The 24217-nt window shown below is 42.8% G+C and overlaps 1 protein-coding gene across 1 annotated transcript in view; it reads right to left on the bottom strand.

Moving 5' to 3' along the window:
• LOC115153995 (gamma-aminobutyric acid receptor subunit beta-2) overlaps positions 1 to 10466 on the bottom strand; it is a 110440-nt gene extending 99974 nt beyond the window's left edge. The window contains exons 1-3 of the mRNA XM_029699741.1: positions 10381 to 10466; positions 10162 to 10253; positions 9417 to 9484 (exon numbers count right to left, since the gene is read on the bottom strand). Coding sequence (XP_029555601.1) covers positions 9417 to 9484; positions 10162 to 10253; positions 10381 to 10463 — 243 coding nt within the window. The 5' untranslated portion in view covers positions 10464 to 10466. The remainder of the gene's footprint in view (positions 1 to 9416; positions 9485 to 10161; positions 10254 to 10380) is intronic.
• Between the last annotated feature and the right edge of the window lie 13751 nt (positions 10467 to 24217).

Below are 24217 nucleotides of genomic sequence, written 5' to 3'. Positions count from 1 at the left end.
ACAGTAAAGATCATCTCTAATGTCATTGTATAACCCACAGTAAAGATCATATCTAATGTCGTTGTTTAACCCACAGTAAAGATTGGTCTCTAATGTTATTGTATAACCCACAGTAAAGATGGGCTCTAATGTCATCGCATAACCCACAGTAAAGATCATATCTAACTTCACTGTATAACCCACAGTGAAGATAATCCCTAATGTTGTTGCATAACCCACACTAAAGATAATACATATAATGTCACTGCATAACCCACAGTAAAGATCATCGCTAATGTTGTTGTATAACCCACAGTAAATATCATCTCTAATGTTGTTTTAAAACCCACAGTAAAGATCATATCTAATGTCATTGTATAACCCACAGTAAAGATCATATTTAATGTCATTGTATAACCCACAGTAAGGATCATCCCTAATGTCTTTTCATAACCCACAGTAAAGATAGCATATCTAATGCCATTGTATAACCCACAGTAAGGATAATATTTAATGTCATTGTATAACCCACAGTAAAGATCATATCTAATGTCATTGTATAACCCACAGTAAAGATAATCTCTAATGTTGTTGTATAACCCACAGTAAGGATAATCTGTAATGTCATTGTATAACCCACAGTAAATATCATCTCTAATGTTGTTTTTAAACCCACAGTAAGGATCATGTGTAATGTCATTGTATAACCCACAGTAAGGATCATCTCTAATGCCATTGTATAACCCACAGCAAGGATCATCTATAATATCGTTATATAACGACAGTAAAGATCATATCTAATGTCGTTGTTTAACCCACAGTAAAGATTGTTTCTAATGTCATTGTATAACCCAAAGTAAAGATTGTCTCTAATGTCATTGTATAACCCACAGTGAAGATAATCCCTAATGTTGTTTCATAACCCACAGTAAAGATAACATATCTAATGTTACTGTATAACCCACAGTAAATATCGTCTCTTATGTTGTTTTAAAACCCACAGTAAAGATCATATCTAATGTCATTGTATAACCCACAGTAAAGATAATCTCTAATGTTATTGTATAACCCACAGTAAAGCAAGGCATGAGCAGAAAGTACATACACGTTTATATAAGGGAGTGTTTGTGTATCGACCAGTGTCAATAGAGAGACTGTGGCACATATGTATGTGCTTAATCTCGGTTAACCCAGAACTAAAGTCTTGTGTAATTGGTCAGATGCTCGATTACATTTTGGGTTCATACAGCGTGTGTTAAGAGAAGAGATCAGAACCTGAACGAAGAGTTCCACCCTCTCTCTTTGCAAGTTACTGGCAAGTCTATGGCCCAAGTGTCGTCTCCCCTTCCGAAATTCGAAAGATGCTAACACCTGCGAAATCGCGATTTATCCAAAGCACCGGAACTAATGCTGCTTGTTATCTCACGCATCTCATTGTATCATGACAGATCTTTGGTAGCATTTATGTTACACAATCTGCACACGAGAGATTAGTATGTGCCATACGTAGCACTCTACAGTAGCATCTAGTCTGAAATACCTTCTACATCCCTTACGGGGATAACCTCTATTGCATTTTGTCCATTACGTAACGCAACAGTCATTTCACATTACAACTTGATGAGTAATCATGACTGGAGCCCAGCAACATAATAGGGGGCCAGGGATGAGCCAGTCAGACCAACCCTATGACCAGTCCTACAACACTGATACATCTCCCACGCACAACTCAGGCTCTATTGTAGACTTTATCCAAAGGCTTTTTGAAAAGCTTATGCTATTGGCTAGCCTAGTCCCATGCAGCAGCCAACATGTATATCCTTGCCATGGTTAAAGCACAAACAGACTGGACCATTAGGCTAGCAGTATGCTAATTAAACGTCATAATGCTAAAGGGTCAATGTGACAGAAATTACTGCTGCGCTCAGCTAGCTGATATATGCTAACTAACAATATCAGCTTCATGAGTCATGTCAGACACATTGGAAGTGATAACAGCGCTGTAATAAATTGAAGTTCCTTCGTTTATTTCAATATATCTTCTGAGATTTCCCTTATCATCCATCCACAGATTAAATCAGGTCATTTATGATTCAATTAAGATGGGTAAATATCTCATCAACCCACAGTGCTGTGTCTGTGATGCAAGCCTATTTCACTCCTATTCCAAACATATTGAACAACCGCTCACTAGTCACCGCAGTTCCACCCAGAGTCAGATTCAGACTGCATTAGATGATTCAGACTGCATTAGAAACAGATTCAGACTGCATTAGATGAAGAGAGAATGTTGTTTTAAACCTCTCCTGACCGGATGAGAGATTATGGATCTTCTTTCTGTATATACTTCCTCTCTTGATTCATAAGCCTGTCAATAAACTATCATAACACAGACAAGTCCAGACTCAATGAAAGATTTGCCATAGCACTCAGACTACAATATATGAAACGTATTACAATAAATGTGTCCAGCTACGCCAACATAAACACGCCTTGGGCAAACGTTACTCCACATTATAAACTGGGTGGTTCGAGCCCTGAATGCTGATTGGCTGAAAGCGGTGGTACATGAGACCATGTAGATCGGGTATGACGAAACATTTATTTTTACTGTTCTAATTACGGTTTACTGTTATTTTTACTGTTTATAATAGCAATAAGGCACCAAAGAGGTTTGTGGTACAGTATATGGCCAATATACCATGGCTATGGGCTGTATCCAGGCATTCTGCTTTGTGTCACGAATAAGAATAGCCCTTAGCCGTGGTGCCTCATTGCTTAGTTATATCTCTCAATCACTAAAATCATACAGTAGAGTCATCCTTTGATACAGCACAGTCTGTTCTGAACCGTGATATCTGGAACTCCTCAGCTGCCATGAGTCGAATGTGTTGTGCTCCAAAATGGAGGGCTCTGCACTCTGAACACCTTCTCAAGCGATCAATAAGCTCCTCTTGGCCTTTATCTACATCAATAATGGTATTTCTGTTGTTTGGCTCATCCTCATCACTGAGTATTTCTTTCCCTGTGGATACTGTTGGCATAGTCTTCAACAATAAGACGACTCCGTCAACAGTAATATGGCTCAACGGGGAAGAAAAGAAAGAAGAAAAAAAAGAAAGAAATTACACTATAAAATACACTGTAGGGCAACACCGCGCTAGATACTGTAGGGCAACACCGCGCTAGATACTGTAGGGCAACACCGCGCTAGATACTGTAGGGCAACACCGCGCTAGATACTGTAGGGCAACACCGCGCTAGATACTGTAGGGCAACACCGCGCTAGATACTGTAGGGCAACACCGCGCTAGATACTGTAGGGCAACACCGCGCTAGATACTGTAGGGCAACACCGCGCTAGATACTGTAGGGCAACACCGCGCTAGATACTGTAGGGCAACACCGCGCTAGATACTGTAGGGCAACACTGCACTAGATACTGTAGGGCAACACCGCGCTAGATACTGTAGGGCAACACCGCGCTAGATACTGTAGGGCAACACCGCGCTAGATACTGTAGGGCAACACCGCGCTAGATACTGTAGGGCAACACCGCACTAGATACTGTAGGGCAACACCGCGCTAGATACTGTAGGGCAACACCGCGCTAGATACTGTAGGGCAACACCGCGCTAGATACTGTAGGGCAACACCGCACTAGATACTGTAGGGCAACACCGCACTAGATACTGTAGGGCAACACCGCGCTAGATACTGTAGGGCAACACCGCACTAGATACTGTAGGGCAACACCGCACTAGATACTGTAGGGCAACACCGCGCTAGATACTGTAGGGCAACACCGCACTAGATACTGTAGGGCAACACCGCGCTAGATACTGTAGGGCAACACCGCACTAGATACTGTAGGGCAACACCGCACTATATACTGTAGGGCAACACCGCACTAGATGCTGTAGGGCAACACCGCGCTAGATACTGTAGGGCAACACCACGCTAGATACGGTAGGGCAGCACCGCGCTAGATACTGTAGGGCAACACTGCACTAGATGCTGTAGGGCAACACCGCGCTAGAGACTGTAGGGCAACACCGCGCTAGATACGGTAGGGCAACACCACACTAGATACTGTAGGGCAACACTGCACTAGATATTGTAGGGCAACACTGCACTATATACTGTAGGGCAACACTGCACTAGATAATGTAGGGCAACACCACACTAGATACTGTAGGGCAGCACTGCACTAGATACTGTAGGGCAACACTGCACTAGATATTGTAGGGCAACACTGCACTAGATACTGTAGGGCAACACTGCACTAGATACTGTAGGGCAACACCACACTAGATACTGTAGGGCAGCACTGCACTAGATACTGTAGGGCAACACTGCACTAGATATTGTAGGGCAACACTGCACTATATACTGTAGGGCAACACTGCACTAGATAATGTAGGGCAACACTGCACTAGATACTGTAGGGCAACACTACACTATATACTGTAGGGCAACACTGCACTAGATACTGTAGGCCAACACTACACTATATACTGTAGGGCAACACCGCACTAGATACTGTAGGGCAACACTGCACTAGATACTGTAGGGCAACACTGCACTAGATACTGTAGGGCAACACTGCACTAGATACTGTAGGGCAACACTACACTAGATACTGTAGGGCAACACCGCACTAGATACTGTAGGGCAAAATCACACTAGATACTGTAAGGCAACACTGCACTAGATACTGTAGGGCAACACTGCACTAGATTCTACCACTTAGCTAACCATCCATCACCTAAGATTCAATAGCTACCTGGAGTTGCAGTTTGCCTATTTCATTTGTTTTCCGAGTGTTCTATTGTGTTTGTCTGTCTCTAAATCATATGAACCTTAAGCAACATGAGGTGCATGACCTTCCCTCCAACCTCACAGGCTGCCTCTCCAAATGGAGAGGCCTGACCCCAAGGATTTACATCGCCCAGCCTTACATCTAACCTTTGCTCTCTTCCCAAGGCTGTGTGTGGAAGAGCACGCAGGAGCAGAGTACTTTTCGGAGGGAATGTGCATTCAAACACAGGCCTATTATATACCTAGAACGCTGGATGAACATACAGTGAGCTCCAAAAGTATTGGAACAGTGACAACATTTGTATTGTTTTGGCTCTGTACTCCATCACTTTGGATATGAAATGATACAATGACTATGAGGTTAAGGTGCAGACCACCAGCTGTAATTTGAGGTTATTTTCATTCAACCTTTTAGAACTTACAGACCTTTTTGGATCTAGTCCCACCATTTTAGGAGACCAAAAGCATTGGGATAAATTCACTTATATTTGTATTAAAGTAGTCAAAAGTTTAGTATTTGGTCCCATATTCCTAGCACGCAATTATTACATCTCGTTGTGACTACAAAACTTGTTAGATGCATCTGCTGTTTGTTTTGGTTGTGTTTCAGATGGTTTTGTGCCCAATAGAAATGAATGGTAAATAATGTATTGTGTCAATTTGGAGTCACTTTTATTGTAAATAACAATAGACTATGTTTCTGAACACGTCTACATTAATGTGGATGCTACCATGATTATGGATCATTCTGAAAGAATTGTGAATAATGACGAGTGTGAAAGTTATAGACGCACAAATATTATATCCCCAAGACATGCTAACCTCTCACCATTACAATAACAGGGGAGGTTAGCATTTTATATCATACCCCCAAGACATGCTAACCTCTCACCATTACAATAACAGGGGAGGTTAGCATTTTATATCATACCCCCAAGACATGCTAACCTCTCACCATTACAATAACAGGGGAGGTTAGCATTTTGGGGGGAATATGATATGTAGTATGTGTGTCTGTAACTCTCTCACTCATCATTATTCACGATTCATTCAGGACTATCCATAATCATGGTAGCATCCACATTAATTTAGAAGTGTTTAGAAATATATCCTAGTCACAAGCGTGATGTAATCATTGTGTGATAGGAATATGGGACCAATACTTCACTTTTGACTACTTTGTTACACATATAAGTGAATTTGACCCAATACTTTTGGTCCCCTAAAATGGTGTGACTAGGTATAAAAAGTGCTGTAATTTCTAAACGGTTCACCCGAAATGGATAAACACCCTCAAATTAAAGCTGACAGTCTGCACTTTAACCTCACAGTCATTGCATAATTTCATATCCAAAATGCCGGAGAACAGAGCCAAACAACCAAAAATGTGTCACTGTCCCAATACTTCTGGAGCTCACTGTATGTGACTCAGTAAATGTGGCACATTCCAACCACAGACCAAGTAGCTGTCCACCACAAAGCTCCCTCCGCTGGCTTTAATGAATTTACATTGTCTGAGGTAGGTAGAGACATGGTGCTGCTAGAGTACCATGGAGGACGGTAGAAAACGATAGGTTGTCGGTAGACATGAGAGAACTGGAATTATTCTTTCACCCAACTATGTGTTCTGAGTTGATAGAGAAGAAAGCATCTGAATCCCAGCTGTGATCTTAAGAGGACATGAAAAAGGGGCCACCAGAGAGTCAGATTTGGATCTTTGCTCCAGGAATGGGGAAACACCTTGCATTCTGGCCTAGATGGGCTGGAGTGGGGAAACACCTTGCGATCTGGCCTAGATGGGCTGGAGTGGGGAAACACCTTGCGATCTGGCCTAAATGGGCTGGAGTGGGGAAACACCTTGCGATCTGGCCTAAATGGGCTGGAGTGGGGAAACACCTTGCATTCTGAACTAGATGGGCTGGAGTGGGGAAACACCTTGCATTCTGAACTAGATGGGCTGGAGTGGGGAAACACCTTGCGATCTGGCCTAAATGGGCTGGAGTGGGGAAACACCTTGCGGTCTGGCCTAGATTGGCTGAAGTGGAGAAACCCCTTGCGATCTGGCCTAGATGAGCTGGAGTGGGGAAACACCTTGCGATCTGGCCTAGATTGGCTGGAGTGGAGAAACACCTTGCGATCTGGCCTAGATTGGCTGGAGTGGAGAAACACCTTGCGATCTGGCCTAGGTTGGCTGGAGTGGAGAAACACCTTGCGATCTGGCCTAGATGGGCTGGAGTGGGGAAACACCTTGCGATCTGGCCTAGATTGGCTGGAGTGGAGAAACACCTTGCGATCTGGCCTAAATGGGCTGGAGTGGGGAAACACCTTGCGATCTGGCCTAAATGGGCTGGAGTGGAGAAACACCTTGCATTCTGGCCTAGATGGGCTGGAGTGGAGAAACACCTTGCGATCTGGCCTAAATGGGCTGGAGTGGGGAAACACCTTGCGATCTGGCCTAAATGGGCTGGAGTGGGGAAACACCTTGCATTCTGGCCTAGATGGGCTGGAGTGGGGAAACACCTTGCGATCTGGCCTAGACAGGTCCTGTGTGGCTCAGTTGGTAGAGCATGGTGTTTGCAACGCCAGGGTTGTGGGTCCGATTCCACGGGGAACCAGTATGGGGAAAAAATCATGTATGAAATGTATGCATTCACTACTGTAAGTCGCTCTGGATAAGAACGTCTGCTAAATGACTAAAATGTAAATGTAAAATGGGCTATAGGGCCAAAGCTCTTGAGCAGATATTGATAAAAGAAACAGGCTTTTCTTTTCCATTGATGGAATGGACTCTACGAGGCCCTGCTGGAGATGACGTATGATTTGGTGCTGCCTGTATTGCTGCCTGTTTCTCCTGGCTGACTAGCCGGCTGGCTGGCTGGCTAGCTGACAGGCTGGCTGTGACTGGTACAGCTATGGAGAATGTGTAGTGAGATCTATCACTAATCCTGTTCCTTTAGGTGTAGTGTGAAAGTCCCAACCCAGAGATAAGAGGGTGATGGGCCAACCACAGAGGACCTAGAAGAGCACGATCCCTTTCCTGTGTTGACTTCCAGCCTGGCTTTGTGGATTAGCACAACGCTGTAATAGTCGCTGAGCATATTTGTTGAAAGCATTAAAGGTAAAATCATTACCTAAAACAATAACCCAGCTGCTTCATTCAGGGGTTCAGCCAACCAGGAGCCATGGATTAGGCTGTTTATTAGGAGATTAAACATAACCAAGGCCAGCTTTTTGCCATCACACAGGGGTCATCACATAAAGGGAGTGTTTCCCATGAAATGCCAGGAATGACGAGAGTCCACATTGCCACAGGGAGGTGCCTACCATGACAAAACCTTCAGTTCATGGTGCGTTGGTCACTCACTTTGGTTACACAGAGAAAATCTGTGTTTAATCCAGATGAATGCATGCAGAAGTCAGAGCCAGACAAATAAAACGTGGAAGGCACTGGACCAGTGATCTATGATAAATGGAGGACAAGGGCAACTTCCACCATTAAAGACTGTTTGTGAGCAATCATACATCTTGTTAATCATACATCTCATTTTATACAATAAACCCAAATGGAATTGCATTTGGTCTGGGGGACGAATACAATGACAACAGTTTAAACTAAGACCTTTGGGTATTTGTGCCAAAAATAGCCAGTTGTGTGCTCTTAACTTCATACTATGATGAGCCCCATTTCAACTGGAAAAAATACTTTCAACAACCAGTAGAGTAGAAATGTACCTGAGCAAAGACATTTCCCACTGGACACACTGGTTGAATCAACATTGAAGTGACGTCTGTGCCCAGAGCCTGCTATTTCAATGCAAATACAGTCATTGCAATCCTACTCAACAGAAATCTAAATATATGTATTCATAACATTATTTATAAGCACAGAAATAATAATCATGTCAATTTCAGTGTCATATAAAGGGGCCTTATCTGTCTTCTACAATGGAGGCATACCTTTTCCCACGGCACTCAGCTAATAGCACAGATTAACAGAGAGGTTGACATGGTGACAGGAAGCATAACCATGGATTTTGTCAAAAACATACTCAACGGATTGGTGTAGGGACCTTTCCTCTCAGGCAGAGCCCGAAACCCTGTCTCTCGAGACTGACGTGCAGTTCTGACTAATAGCACTAGGGGATGCTCTTGCATGAAGCAAAACTTTTGCCTCCACTTCAGTATGCACTTCATAAGTTCCTTAAAACGTTAGTAAATACTTACACTACATGTAAACACATTACAAAGACTCAAACCACAGGAATGCAAGATGTTGTGTTCATCCGTTACGGCAGGAAATTCCATAACCAACTGCCATAAATTGATATGCAGGTTACAACCTGAAACGTGTTTTAGGAAACATTCACAGTGTTTCACATTCACAGAAACTCTGTTGGGGGCGAATTAGCAACAACATGCACCTAATGGCTATAGGCCTATTGGTGTGAATTTAAAAAGGTCGATTGTCATAGCTCTGAGAAGACGAAATATTTTAGCATTGGTTTGACTGGTAGCCTATTCCATGCAGTGCACTGGGTTTCCTTTAGGAAAGACAATGCATAGAATATTAGAACAATGCCCACAAACCATTAGGAGGGTGATAATCGAGTACTTACCATATTGACTTCAGATACCATGTCTATGCTGGCTATGTCTATATTCATCCCCACTCCCACAGGGGGACCTAGAACAAACCAACAAAACGGGCCGTAATGTTAACCATTTCATGATTTTTGGTTTATAACATTAATACCATAAACCACAAATGTAACCCTTTGCATAGCAACTGCCTAGCAGCAGCACACGAGCAATCATTCATTAATTTATTGTCAGCCAGATAACACGATACAATATGGGATTTCAAAAAGCAGGTGCGCACGGTGTCTGTTTCTTCGCAAAACACAGTGCATGGCGTTCATTACGTCTAAATGCTTCGGAATAAATTGAAATTGTATACCTATGTCGACAGCTTGTATGAGCACCCAGCTAAATGTCAAGGGTTTTACACCTGAATAAAGATATAACCACGTTCGTAAGGTAGACGCCAATCGCCAACATAACAATGGGTTGGGGAATTTATCATCTCATTCCATGACACTACAGTCAAAAGGAGTATCATTGATTGAGCCTACAACTTCTAATACCCTTCTAGTATTGTGTTATAAAGTGATCCTAATCCGTGTCGTTGGCACACGTGGAACGAGGTGGCCCGATGTATGTATAGGCTACCTGGACAAACTGAAGGGTAGGCTACGTAAGACGAGGGATTTGGACGATCCACACAATTAGAGCAACAACTGAGTGTTATAGGGCTGACAACAGAATAGTAAATTACAGTTTGTATTAAATTAATTGAATTACCTCCGAAATCTGGCCTCAAGCGAATGTCATATCCTTTCAACAGTCTATCCACAGTTTCTTTTACGATTGACATGTTGCTAGGGTCATTGACCCTAGAGAAGGAGAAGGAAGACGTTCTTAGATGTGCAGGCTTCCAAAGGCATTATTGAAGTGTTTTCCACAGTGTATAACACATAACACATTCATTCGAAGTGAAGAGCATCTAAACCGACCACTTACCTTTGCGCACAGACCACAGCCACTATTACGAGGAAGGTCCAAACCCCAAAGTAGCTCATTGTTCTTATTCTCAACACCGCCATAGTTTTGATATGATTTTGGATTTCAGTGAAGACAGACGTGATCCAACTTATTCTGGCCAGTGCAGTAATTCCAATGTGTGGCGCATGCGCATGCTTTACCACAACATCAAGGAGCAGTGGTTGCTGATGCTGGTGCCAGAGCAATTTCCCGGACAGATATTTTTTTATTTAAGGGGAAAGTGAAGCCAACAAGTAAGTGAGGAAAACGGATGCTTCTCCCTCGCCATTCAATATTTAATAAAACTGTGAAATAAACGTAATATAGATTAACCTTTACGTTCTTTATTTTCTCATATTCCGTTAATATACATGGTGTATTCCAATAAAGAGCATGTTTTAAAACTACAACATGCTGAACGAAGTGGGAACATGGGAAAGAGGACTAGGATAAATTAGGATGAGGTGTTGCATATGCTACTTTGTCTAACGTCAATGCACGCATTTACAGATTCGCGATTGTTGCACCCCGAAAATGTTGGAGGGGAGCTATGTGTAGCCACAGCTCCGAGAGCGCGCGTGAGGGCTTTTCAAGGTGTAGAATGATGAGCAGAAATATTGTTATGTAATCATCGGATAATTTGTTAGTTGTTTGTTCAAAGGAGAGGGAGCAACGTTTATCATTTCTTATAGTACCTTCAAACACTACATGAATAGCCTAAATAAACCTATAATGGCATTCTTGAAAATCTCTTGGTCAATCAGGAAATGGTCAACTCCAGTTTGGAACTGTCCATGGTTCTGAAATTAGATTTAAGGGTGTTGCGTGGTCAATCTGACGTCTGCATTGGCCGTGCAGCATTTACGGTGATATGGCCTCTGCAGAAGTTAGGGCAGTCATACGTCTTGCGCGAGCTGTTGTAAAGGAAGTTGTCAAGAAAGTGAGTTTGTGTTTATACAGGACCTCCCGCCCTCACCTACCATTAACCAACCATGTCAATGGGGAGCTATATCCTACGGAAAACGTTGAGAGGCTCACGGAGATGCGGTATGGAGCTCAGTTTGGCTTCTGTGTGCCTCCAGAGGCTCCGCGTTTGCGTCACACCATCCATACGGCGCCGACACCCTCATTTTCGGATCAAGCATAAATTGGCTTTTAGGCTACCCATGCACTGTGCTGGATGTGTTCTCTCTCTCTCTCTCTCTCTCTCTCTCTCTCTCTCTCTCTCTCTCTCTCTCTCTCTCTCTCTCTCTCTCTCTCTCTCTCTCTCTCTCTCTTTCTTCCTTTCGATGAGAGATGCTCGTCAAAGTTATTATGACATGACTCAATACTTCCCAATCAATTTCACCAACCGCACCGTTCCTACGCGTTCGTGCGTTTGATGCAAACGTGCGCAGGCGTGCTCAAATGGAGAGTGACTACATTACCACGAGCTATTGCTCACGTCAATATAGCGCCTCGAGGCTGAGATAATACATGAACACTACCAAGTACGCTATACATTTCAAAGTAAGCGCTACCAACATCCGATCCGGACACACGCCTCTGCGTTAAAGTGGTCATGCTTTGGTGGAATCCGATGCATTGCTGCATGACACTGGGAGGGGAGCGTACTAAACCCCTGGACGATGGTGACAATTAATCATCGGCTCACTCCCCCTCATCTGTCATTCCTTAACAACCCACAATTAAGATGCGTATCATTAAGCTACTGTAGCTGGCCCATGTGTACATCAGAATTATATTAGTAGACATTATGGCACATGTTGAAGTCGCCTCTTGCGGTATGTATAGGCTACTTTGTGTTTTGTTTAGGTTTACTTGTAGCCTAATTGGTTGCTATAAGCTGCTAGAAGTGAGATGTGTATTTGCAAGGTACTGTAGTATAACCTAGCTTTTCTGAGAATGATGGCACCATTGTAATTAGGCCATGTAGAGAAAAACCCTGTCCTCAGTTGGATACAATAACCAGTAGAACATATGTCATTAAAACCATGGGCCTTAGTGGCCAAACAGGAATAAATAAGAAGGTCAAGGTCAAAAGCTTTGTCTACAGTGTATTTGCAAAAACATTGACATTTGTATTTGGCATCGTGGCTTACAGCAGATACACAAAAACACACATGCACAATACAACAACAAAAAACAACAGCAACGTTATGGGCTTTTAAATGTTCACTACTTCATTCATTCATACATACACAACACACACACACACCTTCTGGCACTCTGTCTTCACTCATTTGATTACCATTCATTTGTTGTGCACCTCTAAAGAACGAACCTCAAATATTCAGTTCTTGATTGAGTTGCTTCCAGAGTGGATTTGAATGTATTTCACTCAGCACTGAGAATGAAGGGTAACAAGATGATCATCACCAGACCTGCGTTCGAATACTGCATGAAATATCTCAAATACTTTCACATTCATTCAGAGTAAGTATTCGGATATATATATATATATACGAATACTTACTCTGCAGTATTTCATGCAGTATATATATATATATATATATATATATATATATATATATATTTACAACTAACCATTCAAATACCCAAATAAAAGTACTTGTTTTGGGCTGTGTATTTGAAAATACAAAAATATACCCCCCAAAAAGTATTTTAAATATCAGACACTCAACTACACATGTATTTGAACCCAGGCCTGATAATGTCTGATGGATTTCTGAGTCATTATAATCAAACATGAGTCATGTTTTCAGCCCTCATGTCCAGTCAAACTACATCACAGCATGTATTGGAACAGGACGTTTGTGGCTGTGTTTTAGTAAACAGGGTTTGTTTGCTGGCATCCAGAGTATTGATAGAGAGGCCTGTCTGGCCTGTGTGTGCACAGAGCTGGTGTACACAGATAGCACCACACAGATCATCGTCTGCCATGACTTTGGATTGCACTGTCACCACAAGCAGTGAAAAAGAGGGGGGAAGTAAGCATTAGCAGTCATCACACTATGGTACCCACTCACTCAGGGATGGGTTATGTTTGCCGGTTACAACAACAACAAACTTGAAAGGTCATAACTCAAATTCTGAATGTTACACTCCTTTAGATAAATTATACATATGTGGAATGTTATACCCAGATACATTCCTCAAATGCTATGAGACAATGACTCATTTCAAAATGATAAACTCTTGAAAATACCAAAGTTGCATGATGTTTGAGATCTCTTTTAACTTGATTGTTGACAAGTAATACAATCTCCTCACTGAAGACAATGTCCTTTTTGTCTCTGCACGTGTCTGATTTCATTTTACATTTCAGATAAAAGAAAACGTATACAAGTGTAGGATCTTAACTTGACCAGTATTGTTGCAGCAAAATAATCCTGCGGCAACAGGACATTTAGTCCATAAGGTTCCTTGATCAATGTTTAGGCTATTGGCTGGCCAAAATTAGACTACATGAAAAGTGCAATACTGTTAATATAATTGTGTGTTCAGTGAATTTATGTAAATCAAGAAGCTCATCAGTATTTGCTGCAGCGCAGGAACATTTTCAGCAACAAAAGGGGGATCAAATTAAGATCCCACATCTGTATAAGTATACTCAGTATAGTCAGTATACTCAAAGCAACATAATTTGTCTTTCCATGTGTACCATTAATAGTACAAAGAGATACTTGGCTAACACCGTACCAACTTGCCTGTGTTTCTTCACTACAACAACATTGTAGATACTTAGGAACTGCTATGGAATTACATGGTTATAGTGTATATCGGTATAGATTTTTACACAATTGGACAAGGACTGTGTGATTACAGATCCACTTGCTGAAGTTAATTCCACATGTGTAGCCTAATTACCCATGACATATTTTCTTATGACATTTTTGTTGTTCCAATATATAACTACACTTTTCAAAGTGACTTTGTTACATGTAGCTAACTACACAATGCCAGTAAGGTCATGTCCCCTGTTGTTCCATGGGAGATATGGTCTTAATAGACTAGGACTATTTAACACACCCTGCCAACTACAGGTTATTTTCAGTAACAAGTTTATTTCCATGTCATTACATGTCTCAAAGGGATTATTGCATCAAATGTTATGTAAGTACAATCTTGTTACCAAGGAGACGCTTGTAATTGCAATGTACCTACTCAGGAGCAAGCAACTGATTGTAAATTGGAGAAAAAAAGGTTTAATATTTTTCATTGTTAGCTAGAAATGTAAATACAATAACAACCTTTGCAAACTATTCTATTCTAACCAGGGTGTTTTCGCACGCACGCACGCACACACGCACGCACGCACGCACGCACACACACACACACACACTGTACATAAAGTGTAATACATAACAATATCATCACTTGATTATTGATTCAGTGGATAGCAGTGAACGTTTGGACAGACTGGATTATTTTGTTAAGCCTAATGAACCTCTTTCGCGTGGAAAGTTTGCTGGGAGTTTGCACCTGGTCATAGATCAGTGTATAGACCCCCTGTGAACGTCTGACATGGCCAGGGACCAAAGGGAGATGGAGATGTGGTAGGATGCCAGGATGGTACAATGAGGCTAGATGGTACTCATATCTTTTGAGACATATCATTTTTCAAAACCCATCCTCTGAATGATCATTTGGTTGTTTGGTATCTCTACCTGTTGTATGTACAGTGTGTCATGTATCAAAATCATAATCCATTTTGTTCCGCCACAATTAAAAATGTTTTGTGTATTTAACATGCAGTGAAAATATGACAGCACTTACAGTGCTGATTAAGTTTTCTTAACTCAATGGGGGGTCACAGTCCTAAAAGGTACATTTGAATGATGCTTCTCTATTGACAAGATGTTTAGTCAAAGGAGTCTTATGGCAATGAAATCACAGAGGTTGGCCAATTAAACACATAATCAGAGCATGAAAACTCAAAAGGACATCTGGTACTCTTAGGACTGATCATAGCTGACTCATTGAATAAAGTCTGATTTCCAAAGCAAGCTGTATTTTAGTATGAACTTGACATTTCTCAGATCTGTTTCTCATGGCAAAAGATGCGCTGAATAGAGTAGTATACAGTGCTGTGAAAAACTTTTTGCCCCCTCTCTAATTTTCTCTACTTTTACATATTTGTCATATTAAATGTTATCAGATCTTCAACCAAAACCTAATATTAGATAAAGGGAACCTGAGTGAACAAATAACACAACAACTACATATTTATTTAATTTACTTCAGAAACAAAGTTATGCAACACCCAATGCCCCTGTGTGAAAATGAATTGCCCCCTTACACTCAATAACCGATTGTGCCACCTTTAGCTGCAATGAATCCAACCAAATGCTTCCTGTAGTTGTTGATCAGTCTCTCATGTCACTGTGGAAGAATTTTGATCCACTCTTCCATGCAGAACTTCTGTAACTCAGTGACGTGTGAGTTTTTAAGCATGAACTGCTCGTTTCAAGTCCTGCTACAACATCTGAATTGGTATCAGGTCTGGACTTTGACTAGGCCATTCCAAAACTTCAAATGTGTTGCTTTTTAGCCATTTTCATGTAGACTTGATTGTGTGCTTTGGATCATTGTCTTGCTTCATGACCCAGCTATGCTTCAGCTTCAGCTCACAGACACATGGCCTGACATTCGCCTGTAGAATTCTCTGATACAGAGCAGAACTCATGGTTCCTTCTATTAAAGCAAGTTGTCCAGGTCCTGAGGCAGCAAAGCATCCCCAAACCATCGCAGTACCACCACCATGCTTGACTGTTGGTATAAGGTTCTTACTATGGAATGCAGTGTTTGGTTTTCGCCAGGCATAATGGGACCATTGTCATCCAAAAAGTATCCCATTTGTAAACTCAGGTTCCCTTTAGCGAATGTTAGGTTTTGGTTGAAGATCTGATAACAGTCAGTATCAAAACATATGCAAAAATAGAGAAAATCAAAAAAGGGGACAATACTTTTACACAGTACTGTATTGACACATTAATAAGGTGCTACTTCTGAAGTTGTTTTGAAACCATTTGCAGATCTTAAGTCATTGACATCAGAGGCAGCTGATATCCATATTTGCTCCAAAAAGGGAATTATGACACCAATCGTTACATTTCATTCAATCTCACAATGCATTACATTGCCTCTCTCTTAACCTCTTATCTGTTAATGTTGTTCAGCAGCCATGTGGTTTTCCTCCACTGTGACAGACACCAGGGTGCTTTGACAAGACTATCAACAGTGTCCCTGCCAATGCCAGGAGTGAGCTCAACCTTGAAAGTGTAGATAACCAGTAAAAATGGAGACCATCGACCATCCTCCATGCTTCATTAACCGCCACCAACCAGAGGAGGCGCCAACCCGCTGTTTCTCAAAGTCACCGTGCCCTTCCCACTACACGACAATGGACACCATCGCCAAATCTGGGGTGAGAGTCAGCTTCAGCCACAGTTGGGAGGAATATCTGAGCGACCTTGCAAACAGTGCCTTTTCGTGTCCTGGCTTCAGAGATGGAGATTCCAACAGAGGGACTGGAGCTTTTCCACTGGCAGACCTCCCACATGAGACCCTCAAGGCAACATCTGCTCCTCACCCCCCCCCCCCCCCCCCCCCCCCCCCCCCCCCCCCCCTCTGGCCACTTCTTTACACTACAAGCATTTCACTACACTACAAGCATGTCACTACACTACAAGCATGTCACTACACTACAAGCATTTCACTACACTACAAGCATTTCGCCACACTCGCAATAACATCTGCTAAACACGTATATGTGACCAATAAAATTGTATTTTATTTGTTTGTCCCAATCTCTGCCCCCTCACAGAAGAGCCCTACTAGGCTTACCTCAGAACAACCACTGCCACCCAACCTCAGAACAACCACTGCCCACCCAACCTCAGAACAACCACTGCCCACCCAACCTCAGAACAACCACTGCCACCCAACCTCAGAACAACCACTGCCCACCCAACCTCAGAACAACCACTGCCCACCCAACCTCAGAACAACCACTGCCCACCCAACCTCAGAACAACCACTGCCCACCCAACCTCAGAACAACCACTGCCCACCCAACCTCAGAACAACCACTGCCACCCAACCTCAGAACAACCACTGCCACCCAACCTCAGAACAACCACTGCCACCCAAGCTCAGAACAACCACTGCCCACCCAACCTCAGAACAACCACTGCCCACCCAACCCCAGAACAACCACTGCCCACCCAACCTCAGAACAACCACTGCCCACCCCTGCTCAGAACAACCACTGCCCACCCAACCTCAGAACAACCACTGCCACCCAACCTCAGAACAACCACTGCCACCCAACCTCAGAACAACCACTGCCACCCAACCTCAGAACAACCACTGCCCACCCAACCTCAGAACAACCACTGCCACCCAACCTCAGAACAACCACTGCCCACCCAACCTCAGAACAACCACTGCCCACCCAACCTCAGAACAACCACTGCCACCCAACCTCAGAACAACCACTGCCCACCCAACCTCAGAACAACCACTGCCACCCAACCTCAGAACAACCACTGCCCACCCAACCTCAGAACAACCACTGCCCACCCAACCTCAGAACAACCACTGCCCACCCAACCTCAGAACAACCACTGCCACCCAACCTCAGAAGAACCACTGCCCACCCAACCTCAGAACAACCACTGCCACCCAACCTCAGAACAACCACTGCCCACCCAACCTCAGAACAACCACTGCCCACCCAACCTCAGAACAACCACTGCCCACCCAACCTCAGAACAACCACTGCCCACCCAACCTCAGAACAACCACTGCCCACCCAACCTCAGAACAACCACTGCCACCCAACCTCAGAACAACCACTGCCACCCAACCTCAGAACAACCACTGCCACCCAAGCTCAGAACAACCACTGCCCACCCAACCTCAGAACAACCACTGCCCACCCAACCCCAGAACAACCACTGCCCACCCAACCTCAGAACAACCACTGCCCACCCCTGCTCAGAACAACCACTGCCCACCCAACCTCAGAACAACCACTGCCACCCAACCTCAGAACAACCACTGCCACCCAACCTCAGAACAACCACTGCCACCCAACCTCAGAACAACCACTGCCCACCCAACCTCAGAACAACCACTGCCACCCAACCTCAGAACAACCACTGCCCACCCAACCTCAGAACAACCACTGCCCACCCAACCTCAGAACAACCACTGCCACCCAACCTCAGAACAACCACTGCCCACCCAACCTCAGAACAACCACTGCCACCCAACCTCAGAACAACCACTGCCCACCCAACCTCAGAACAACCACTGCCCACCCAACCTCAGAACAACCACTGCCCACCCAACCTCAGAACAACCACTGCCACCCAACCTCAGAAGAACCACTGCCCACCCAACCTCAGAACAACCACTGCCACCTACACCACCTCTGCAGGCTCTCTGACTTTGACTCACTGAGTTTCTTTTTCTGTAAGAGCGAACCGTTACCATAGATACTGTATAATAAAGCAGAATTGCCACATCTACTGTAGGCGGTATATGACATACAACACACCGCTACAAAACTGATGAAGTTAAGTAGCCTACTACACTCAAACACGTTATACATTTGAACTAAGAAGTAATTTATTTTAAAATGTTGATTAGAAGTAGACATTTATCTAATTGAATTAGTGAAATGATGGGATCTGGTGTTTATCCAGAGTTGTTGTAAATAATTAAAGAGGTGATGCAGTAAGCAGGGGATATAATTAGGATTGAAAGAGACTGGCACTCAAGCACAACAACATGCCCCAGATTAGGATGGCTGTAAAAGAGGACATTCACTGGGTCACAATCTGGGTACTGTAGTTTAGAGGAGGGCCTGCTCCTTAGCCTGTGCTGTTACTAACTTTTAGAACATTAAATGCATTGACTGCCATCACAGCGCTACGCAACCTTCTGTTGCTGTCCATGGTGCTGAAATTTCCACTGCTGAAGTTTGTAGACTGCCTTAATAAGGTCTGGTAGGGTGATGCCGCTGTCCAGTGCTGAAGTGTACACCGCTGAAGTTTATGAGGTAAAGAAAGTTAACTTTAATTTACTGCATTTCAGTGCACAATTATGAATAATAACATTTCAGTTAATAAATAATACATTATATATTTTTAGGATGCCCAAAACAAAATGTGTTAAACTGAACAAAACAACATTTCAAACATTCAATTTTAACTTAACAAAACAACATTTCAAACATTCTATTTCAACTGAACAAAACATTTCAAACATTCTATTTTCCCAGGAAATTTGGCAAAGGTCAGGGAGTTATAAAACAAGTTTTCTGTGAAGCAAGAAACAGCAAGGCACTGAGAAAGCTGCTTGATTGAAGTACTTTAAAATTAAGAGTTATGCTGTCACGACTTCCACCGAAGTCGTTTCCTCTCCTTGTTCAGGCGGTGTTCGGTGGTCGGTGTCACCGGTCTTCTAGCCATCGTCGATCCACTTTTCATTTTCCATTTGTTTTGTCTTGTTTTCTTACACACCTGGTTTCCATTTCCTCATTTATTGTTGTATATTTAACCCTCTGTTCCCCCCCATGTCCTTGTGTGGAATTGTTTGTTTGTAAGTGCTTGTACTCTATGTTACTGGTGCGTGTCGGGTTTTTGTACCCATGTAGGTTCTTTTTGTATTGCCGTGGGTTTTGTAATTAAACTGCTCCGGCTATTACCTCTTTCTGCTCTCCTGCGTCTGACTTCACTGTCACCAGTTCCGCAACCCTTACATATGCGCCAACACTCAGACGTTGTCGTAGGTTTAATCAAGGTCAGTTCGTCATCTATGGAGATGACTCAGTTATGACACAGTTCACAAAAGGCTAAGTTATTTATTCTTCAAAATCTCTTGAGGAATGGAAAACCTACCCCTCTCCAATGTTGAATCTGTGTAATATCACACACATTGTAATATTGTATTATTTTACTATTCTACATTATAAATTGTAAATGTGTAATAATACATGAATATTGTAATACTGTATTGTATGATATATTGCTGTATTATGTAAACTGTTGTTGTGTTATGATGTAACTGTTTTTATTCCTGCTTGGACCCCAGAGTTGCTGCTGCTTGGCTGCAGTTAATAGGGATTCTAATAAATACTAAATACTAAAATCCTGGTTCAAAATGGCAACAGTGCAGAAATAAACATTGGTATTGGATGAGGTTACCCCTCAAGTTACCTGTACAATATAAAGTGTTTTGAGAGCTGTTTAGTCCTCAATCTTAATATAATCCATTATTATCATTAATATGTATACAGTTCAACTCTTAACATTCCAGTGATCTGTTGTATCTTGACAATTAGCAATACGGCTACACTTGTGGGCCAACAAGCCTTCAGTGGCACTATCTGTGACCATTTGACACTTTGCGACAGAAACAATGCTCCAAAGACCAGTTCCCATATCTATCTCTGCATCAGTGCACTCTGGGACACTCATCATGTGTGTGTATGTGTGTGTGTGCGTGCAAGTGTGCCGGCAGAGATACGATGGCCATGGTCTTCCCTCTCCTAATGATCTGTGGTTGAAACCCCTTGCTGTATTGACCATGGTCCTCCCTCTCCTTAATGATCTGTGATTGAAACCTCTGCTGTATTGACCATGGTCCTCCCTCTCCTTAATGATCTGTGGTTGAAACCTCTGCTGTATTGACCATGGTCCTCCCTCTCCTTAATGATCTGTGGTTGAAACCTCTCCTGTATTGACCATGGTCCTCCCTCTCCTTAATGATCTGTGGTTAAAACCTCTGCTGTATTGACCATGGTCCTCCCTCTCCTTAATGATCTGTGATTGAAACCTCTGCTGTATTGACCATGGTCCTCCCTCTCCTTAATGATCTGTGGTTGAAACCTCTCCTGTATTGACCATGGTCCTCCCTCTCCTTAATGATCTGTGGTTGAAACCTTTGCTGTTTTGACCATGGTCCTCCCTCTCCTTAATGATCTGTGGTTGAAGCCTCTCTGTATTGACCATGGTCCTCCCTCTCCTTAATGATCTGTGGTTGAAACCTCTCCTGTATTGACCATGGTCCTCCCTCTCCTTAATGATCTGTGGTTGAAACCTTTGCTGTATTGACCATGGTCCTCCCTCTCCTTAATGATCTGTGATTGAAACCTCTGCTGTATTGACCATGGTCCTCCCTCTCCTTAATGATCTGTGGTTGAAACCTCTCCTGTATTGACCATGGTCCTCCCTCTCCTTAATGATCTGTGATTGAAACCTCTGCTGTATTGACCATGGTCCTCCCTCTCCTTAATGATCTGTGGTTGAAACCTCTCCTGTATTGACCATGGTCCTCCCTCTCCTTAATGATCTGTGGTTGAAACCTTTGCTGTTTTGACCATGGTCCTCCCCCTCCTTAATGATCTGTGGTTGAAGCCTCTCTGTATTGACCATGGTACTCCCTCTCCTTAATGATCTGTGGTTGAAACCTCTCCTGTATTGACCATGGTCCTCCCTCTCCTTAATGATCTGTGGTTGAAACATTTGCTGTTTTGACCATGGTCCTCCCTCTCCTTAATGATCTGTGGTTGAAACCTCTCCTGTATTGACCATGGTCCTCCCTCTCCTTAATGATCTGTGATTGAAACCTCTGCTGTATTGACCATGGTCCTCCCTCTCCTTAATGATCTGTGGTTGAAACCTCTCCTGTATTGACCATGGTCCTCCCTCTCCTTAATGATCTGTGGTTGAAACCTTTGCTGTTTTGACCATGGTCCTCCCCCTCCTTAATGATCTGTGGTTGAAGCCTCTCTGTATTGACCATGGTACTCCCTCTCCTTAATGATCTGTGGTTGAAACCTCTCCTGTATTGACCATGGTCCTCCCTCTCCTTAATGATCTGTGGTTGAAACATTTGCTCTTTTGACCATGGTCCTCCCTCTCCTTAATGATCTGTGGTTGAAACCTCTGCTGTTTTGACCATGGTCCCCCCTCTCCTTAATGATCTGTGGTTGAAACCTCTGCTGTATTGACCATGGTCCTCCCTCTCCTTAATGATCTGTGGTTGAAACCTCTGCTGTATTGACCATGGTCCTCACGCTCCTTAATTAATAATGCTGTGCCAATTTCATGGTGCTTAAACTTTATTGTCATGAATGTGGATTATGGCCCTGTGTCATTTCAATGGTGTCATTACATAGCATGACAAGCAGATTCACACCAATGATATCTGAAACAAGCTCCCTTCCTAAGAGGCACCTTGGCTCAGAGAATGGCTTCCATTAACGCTAAGTGAATCATATTATGCAGTAATGTTTCATATAATGTTGATTCAACCGCTGCCCTTGCTTATGTTACTATCACTATGGCCTCTACAACTATCAGTGCTGCTTCTAGTATTATCAGGGCCAGGAGATTTAGCTGACCATGTGACCCATGCCATATATTTAGAGAATTAGGCTTATTTTTGGAATTGTGAATATTGTTTTGATTCTAGACATTCAGTTACATAGCATTGTTTAAATGTTACCCATGTAATGTTAATGGGGAGTTTACATCGCTGCCATAGAATGTTGTAGTGTCAAGTAAATGCATCATAATGCAGAAACCACATTGACCCAACTCTCTACATACAGGACTCAGGCCCTAGCTCTTACTATGATTAGTGTGCTGCTGTAAGTGACTGGGGTCAAACTCAGATCTCCTGCACCTCCAACACTGTGTTAGCCCGCAGAACTAAAACCAAGGCATTAGCTTAGGGAGCTAATATAAGTCTCCAGGCCTCTTACTATAAATAAAACAACTATATCATTGTCATACATACAAACACATATCTTATCATGCCTATTCTCTTGACTGCTGCGGTTTAACACATTTTTCCAATGTCCACATAGACACAGCATTACACAGTGCACCACATCTTGAAGAAGGTGGGTGTGCATCAACAGCATTATATAAGTTACATATTGAGTACAATGAGACCAGGATAGTGGGATTTCATTGCATAACTCATGTATAACTCTTTTTAGGCTTTTCAAGAAAACATGCTTTAGGTCAATTATACATGTGTGGAATGTTATACCCTTAATGGATATGTCAAGTTTAACAATAAAATATAGTGTGCCACGCTCTGTACAGATTAACAACATAGAAGATAAGATTCATCAAACGCTTGGGCCAAAAATCAGAGTAGATCTTGTGGCAGAGAACTTACCTGAACTAAACAGCATATAATATTTAACTGCACAAATCACCTTGCTCTCACATTTGCCTTTGTGGTGTATTAAATAGTGCTTTATTTCTCATTTAAAATGAGACCTACAGTTACTGTACTAATCATAAAATATCTGTCTGTATAACTGTGATTATATCTTAGTGGTATAACACAAGCAATACTTTTGTGGTAACAGTCACATTTGTGCCAAATCGAGAATGAACTGACTTTGACAATGTCACTCCAGGTCAGTGAAGCCAGCAAGCCCCTTCCCACTCCTGCCTTGCCAACACCACCACCACCACCACCACCACCAACAGCACAATCACATACACCATCCAAGGTGTATCTGTTTTTTTTATTTCCTATTTGTTAACCCACATGCTGATGTGCAGGAGATGTGAAGGACAGCACGTGTAAACAGACTGTCACAGGTAATGGAAACAGCTAAGTTGGACATGACCAAGTCCAACATGCAATAATGGAGTGATGCTGTTATCTCCTCAACTTTATTAGGAATTATGATCTGTAAAATGCTCTCCACCCCAGAAATTGAAACCATCTCTGGTGCAATCTCTTCCAGGAGGATATTTGAGCCTTTTCCAAATCTCCAAACGGGTCCAAACTAATTCCCTGCCAAAACTAT

This window comes from Salmo trutta, chromosome 19, assembly GCF_901001165.1.
Source record: "Salmo trutta chromosome 19, fSalTru1.1, whole genome shotgun sequence".
NCBI classification, from domain to species: domain Eukaryota; kingdom Metazoa; phylum Chordata; class Actinopteri; order Salmoniformes; family Salmonidae; genus Salmo; species Salmo trutta.
This window is presented reverse-complemented; position numbering and strand designations above follow the sequence as displayed.